The following is a 6,029-nucleotide window of genomic DNA, read 5'->3' as shown; positions in this document are numbered from 1 at the left end:
ATTTGATCGCGCTTGGCTTTGGGTGGATGGGCAGTAAGCCTAAGAGTAGGGACTCGCAGCTCGGAGCCACGTGGAGCACTGTGGGGGGAAGGAGTCGTGCTGCATCTGGTGGCTGCGTAAAGGATCCAGTGTGATCACATTACAGGTCCCGTTGACAAACAAAAATGTGCACCATCGTGGCCCATCATAATCTCCTGGAGACTCCGTGTGGGTGTATGTGTGTACGTGCGGTACTGCAAAATCAGAAACAGAGGTGAATAAATAACACACCGAAGTAATACTGAACTTGACAATTTGATTTAATGAGAACCACCACCACTGACAGGTGGGAACGGGTTACATTAAACATGTTTTTGAAATAGATATCAATCATTGGAATAAATTACTCCATATTTTATCGAACGTCTCAAATAGAAGACATTTGTAATCGTTGAATTAATGCTTTAAAAGAGGGCTCGTGATTTTATTTTTCATGTCAAGAATAACGTCTTAAAATTAAGACAAGCAGCCGCTTATTTTACGTGTATAAAGTATTTAATATTTTTTCCAATTGTGCAATTGGAAGACATTTGTAATAGTTTAGCTACATTATAAAGTGTACATCACGAAATGGCAGTGTCACTCGTATGTAAAAACGCACGATTTTATAAAAGTACAATTTAAGTTATCTAAACAATATTTCACTTCGAGTGTAAGGTGTTAGTGTTATTGCATTTAATAGGAATTCTATACTAATACTCATCATCTCGTATTCAAGTTTTAGCTGAAATATCATTTGGGAAGGTTGTGAGTAACAGTTCCCTATAATTAACAGACATTTTTATAAAGTACTTGTGAATTTTGCAAAGTAAAATAACAGTTAAATATATTAATGCCAAATAGACACAAGTGCCTAGTATAAACATGCATTTATTCTCTTCATACACCGTACAGTCTAGTCAATAACACTGAAAATGCCACTCAAGGACTCTGCTCACAGTATCGATATCAAAATATTAGCACAAAAGGTTTTCAATACACCGAAAAGCATGTAGAATGTAAGCAGTACAAAAACGTATATAAACGTCAACAATGCTGTTGCTGTCCACCTATGATCGCCACAGTAGATATACATTGCATAACAATAAGGTATCTTGCTTTAAATAGGTAATATACAGTGTGTATATATATCAGTCGTAAACAGGAAATATTTTTTTCGCTAAACAATAGTAAAATTTTAACATTTTCACCACTTTAATAACCAAACAAATAAATAACATTCCTGTGCCAATCCACCGATTGACAAAGGCCTCCCCCATGCCGTTATCAGGTACATGGGGTGTGTCCGACCATACTTCACCACGATGGTTAGTGTGGTTTAGTGAAGGCGTGGTCCGGGACCAGTTCAAAACATCGCTCACCAAGGACATGAGCCGTGGACGGGAATGATTACCACTGGATTCACAGCGCAATGAACTACCCACTGCAACCACCACGCCAAAATCGCATTACAAAAGGGTAAAGGATTCCAACCCCACTCGTATAAATAAAGCTATTACGACAGAACTACATCAGAGGGAGAGGATGGTGGGGGACAGCAGCGAGTCGCTGCCCACTGCCCCCAGTTCTCCGCTGCCGCCACTGCTGCTTTGCCGACGCAGTGCTGACGCGCAGGAGTGAGACTCGCTGCTCAGGAAGTCCTGCAGCCCCGCCAGGCTCGGGTACGTGAAGACGTAGGAGCCGCTCCCGCTGCACGGAGTCAAGCTCACCACGGGTGTGTGCAGCGGCTTGGCAGACTCCGCCTCGTGGTTTGGTTGTAGCTGCGTGCAGGGCTGCACGAGCTGGCTACTCAGTTGCTCATGCTTGCGAGCCACCGGCTGCTGCTGCTGTTGATGGTGGTGCTGCTGCTGCTGCAGCAGCTGTTGTCCATAAAGGGGGCTGTGAGGCTCCCGTTTGAGCTGCAGACGAGGCAGTGGAAGGTTTGTGGGCCGTAGTGCCCTCAGCCCTTGGGAGCCAGTGGTCGAGTCAGGCGAGGTCTGTTCGAGCGCGGGGTGCTGCAAGCGGCACGCAGGCTGCTGCAATTGGCACGTGGGCTGCTGCAAGAGGCACGCGGGTTCATGCGTCGCCAACATCAGCTCCAGCTCTTCTCGCTCCTTCTGCAGCTGCTGCAGCTCGGCACGGATCGTCGCTTGCTCTGCAGCCAGCTTAGCCGTCTCCTGGAATAGCATAATGAGAGGGGGGGCATGGTTAGAGCGTGTTGGCTAATTGCACCATTTAATTCAAGAGTGATATTTGTGCCAGCTCCATTACTGCAAAGAGGAATTCGAGTTTTACACACACTGGTCTTGACTGAGGGTATAACATTCTATTGATCGATTGTGCAGAAAGCCAGTTGGTACAATACAATTTACATCTGCCGAACAATGAAAACATATACGTATTTAATGCTGCATTTAAACGATACTCATTAAAATAATGTGATTGCACGTGGATTGAGGCAATGGCCTTTCTAAGAAAAAAAAATTGCAAATTCACTGAATATAACCAGCTACTAAATGGAACCTCGGGCACGGGCTGAGCCACGAGTGAACTGTGCTGTGTGTAGGGGTTACCCACCGCCTCCAGCATGTCGGTCAGCTCCTGGCGCCGCGTGCGCACCTTGGCGGCGGCCACCTTGTTCCGCTCCCGGCGGATTCGCATCTTCTCCTGGTCCTCCGCACTGAGCTGCAGCACACAAGGGGTACATACGCATTAGTGTGTTAAATCATCAGTCTTGGCTGCACTGTTGTGTGCGTTTTCCGCACATATGTATGCATCGTCAGTTGAGTTTAACCGACTTGTACACACTGCTCATGCACCTGCATCCCAAATATTCCGTGACTATATTTAAAGTCCACAGATCGATTTAATCCATGTGTTCTAATAAGTATAACGTTGCATAGATGTATGATAAATAGCAGATAAGGTCTGTACCCAACACTCACACTCGGCGTAACTTATCAGCACTCACCATTATGCTACACATTTTTTTTGTGCAAATTCGCCAAACTAGCATTCTCACCCGACTCTTTGCTCTGCACGTACCAATTTAAATCAAGCCCAGCGCGACATTGACAAAGGTGTGCATTATTATTCACCTGTTGCTCCTTTCTGGCGCGGCCCCCCTTAGACCCTTGCCCGACAGCTGGGGTCGGGTGTCCGTAAGGACGAGGCCTTCCAAGGCCCCTCCGTTTTGGCGCGGAAGCACCGCCGCTGCTGCTGCTGCCGCCGCCGCTGCCGCTCTCCGTCAGCTGTGACAACCACTGCGAGTCGGTGTCAAGAGTGGGCAGCGTACTGTATTCCTACAGGACACACATATGGGCGAGGGTTAGATTGTTTTTTTATATATGACAAATGGAATCATTTTAAAAAATGAACAGTCACTTTGACAGCAGCTACGGCTGCCTTGGGTATATTTAGCAGGAGTTGTGCTTTGGATAGACTCACTCCTGCCACGAAAATGTGGGAATTACTAGGTCTATAAACATGCGACACTCTCTATTTCAAGTACATTTGAGCGGGTAAATGACTTTAACCTGGGCCGTATGGGATATGTCTATATGAATTCACATTACATAACCAAAGTGAATTTAGAAAAATGCAGAACAGTGATATTGGGTTGGCAGTGGTGCATACGTGCAAATAATACAAAAGCATTCATCAATTATACTGCACTTAGGAGAAAACCATACTAGGCGACGTGTTATGCAATGATCCTGCTTTACTGCAGAGACATAAAGCCAGAGATTTAGTAACTAATAGTTGGAGACTGTACTATACACCATGGGGCCCTGAAATGTAAAGATTCAAATAATCTCTCGATGAAAAATGACCTAAATTGAACATGTAAAACAATTACCCATTAGATATCCAATTATATATTTATATGGATACCTCCCTAACACCGGCAACGATTTTTTTTTACAGTACTTTTCACGACATCATTTTCACGTTTAAACAGTTATGTGTTGAACTTCTTTCGCACCGTACGTAGCCAACCCTGCAAATCGGTTGAACCACCGACAACACGGCTGGCTACAAAGCCACCCTGGGCAACGCGAATCTGCGCTATCAATCACTGCAGAGAGGCGCGTGTTGCTGGGCTGGCTGATATCGTGTCTGCGTATCACCACACAGCAGCAGCAGCAGCAAAGTGTGAAGTGCATCGCATCGCGTCCTTCTCCTCCTCCACCTCCTCCCACGCTACTCTACGGGGGGCTTCGCGCGTGGGGTGTTCAATTAGACACCTCGATCGCGGCGAGCCGAGAGCGCGAGAGTTTTGCCAGCGATTTGTATTCGGGTATTCGGGCACTCGGCGCTTTAAACTCAATCGTCTGACGGTGGTCCCTGCAGGTGGTGGGTGTCGTGCTGTCACGTAGCTTCCCCGAACCCCTCCACCACAACAGACTTAACTCTGCTCCGACTGCAATGTCACAATTATACCGGAGGAATTCGACGAGCTATAAATGCTCTTTATTCCACAGTTGCCCAGTAGTATGCATAATAAAGTCATCCCATTAATCCATACTCTTTGGTTCTTTCGGTAAAACCAAAGAGCATGGATTCCTGCAGTCACGAAAGCTTCAAATCTGCATTAATCACATGAATATTGATCAATATAATTTAGAATGTACAGCAGCCAATAATCAACTGCTGTATGAATCGCCTCCACACGCATTGTCGTAGGTTGTGGGGGTTTTTTGCTTAAGTGGTGTGGGGGGCTGCAGGTTCTGGTGTCGGACCGGCTCATACATCACTCGGCCACTGATGGTAGCCGTGCGATCCTCCCCAACCACTGACCCACCGCTCCTTTCGCTCATCGGCATACTGTGTTGTTGCTATACAATTGCAACTGATAATTTTCGTCCAGGCGAACCTGGGACACTATGTCGTGGAGGGTGCTTTATCAATATCCTACAGGAACTCCGATTAGTACGGTTGGCCCCGTACGGTGCGAAAGAAGTTCGAAATTAAAAAAAACTATGTTTTATTTAACCAGGTAAAGCACACCGGAGCTAGGCGGCTCTTTTTCATCATGATAGCACAACGAAGTGGCGGCTTATCATCGTGAGGAAATGGAGGGAGACATATCAGAGAACCCGGAGAAAAATCGACACGACCAGGGGTAGAAAGAGAGACACGCAAACTCCAATTACACAACAGGCGTCCTGGGTGGCAATAGACACCGTATCAACTGCACCACCACCACCACCGGCACCACCACCAACACCACCAACACCACCATCACCACCACTCTCTCCTCCGTTGCGTGTGGTCGGGGACCCACCTGGTAACCCGATGGTGATCCGCTCCATGCAGGCAGGCTGATGAGGTCCGCACCAGCCGACTCCACGCTCAGCATGGCGGAGAGCGACAGGCTGTCGTAAGCGGGACACTGCTCGGTGTACATGGCGAAGGAGGTGGATGGATCGCAGCTGGGGATGTCCTTCGTCGTCTCTCGTTCGTTCCAAACGGCAGCGGTCGTCGTCGTAGTAGTTGCGACTGCGCCGAAGCAGCAACTTGACTGAGAAGAAACCCCAGCGAATGACGCCACAACACGCAACTCGCGCCGCTTAAATAGGGAGTTCCGAGACGGACTCTACCAACTACTCTCCAATTGTGGGGGGGGGTGATGTTATATGTGTTCCAACCCGCCTTCGATTATTCTCAAAACGAAACAATTACACGTGTACGCGTCTTATTTATAATAATATAATTGTCGACGTGTGTACTAGCCGAGCGTGGTAAACTTGTGCTGCGCCTTTTAAGCGTTCGAGCGGCGAATATTTATTGTAAAGGTGTCGTCCGTCCACTGCCTCCGCCATTGGTTTGTTCCGCGGCGGGGGATGCCCTGCGTGGGCGGGGCGCGTGTAGAACATGACCATATTTGGTGTTGTCGCGCCGGATTACCGTTTCCAACACAAACAGTGACGACAGCGGAGGAGTCTCCCATCACGTGCTCGCACGCACACACGCTATTCCGAGCCGCAGCTCGGCGTGCCGCGCGGCGT

The 6,029-nt window shown here is 47.8% G+C and overlaps 1 protein-coding gene across 1 annotated transcript; it reads right to left on the bottom strand.

Moving 5' to 3' along the window:
* Positions 1-289: 289 nt before the first annotated feature.
* LOC144933271 (uncharacterized) lies at positions 290-5,580 on the bottom strand. Its single transcript, XM_078857959.1, has 4 exons — positions 5,306-5,580; positions 3,117-3,320; positions 2,596-2,703; positions 290-2,195 (listed from the first exon to the last, which is right to left on the bottom strand). Exons 1-4 carry the CDS (start codon positions 5,426-5,428, stop codon positions 1,551-1,553), a joined length of 1,080 nt encoding a protein of 359 aa, XP_078714085.1. The 5' UTR covers positions 5,429-5,580; the 3' UTR covers positions 290-1,550.
* Between the last annotated feature and the right edge of the window lie 449 nt (positions 5,581-6,029).

This window comes from Lampetra fluviatilis, chromosome 7, assembly GCF_964198595.1.
Source record: "Lampetra fluviatilis chromosome 7, kcLamFluv1.1, whole genome shotgun sequence".
Lineage (NCBI taxonomy): Eukaryota > Metazoa > Chordata > Hyperoartia > Petromyzontiformes > Petromyzontidae > Lampetra > Lampetra fluviatilis.
The sequence above is the reverse complement of the archived record's forward strand: the minus strand, read 5'-3'. Positions and strand labels throughout refer to the sequence as shown.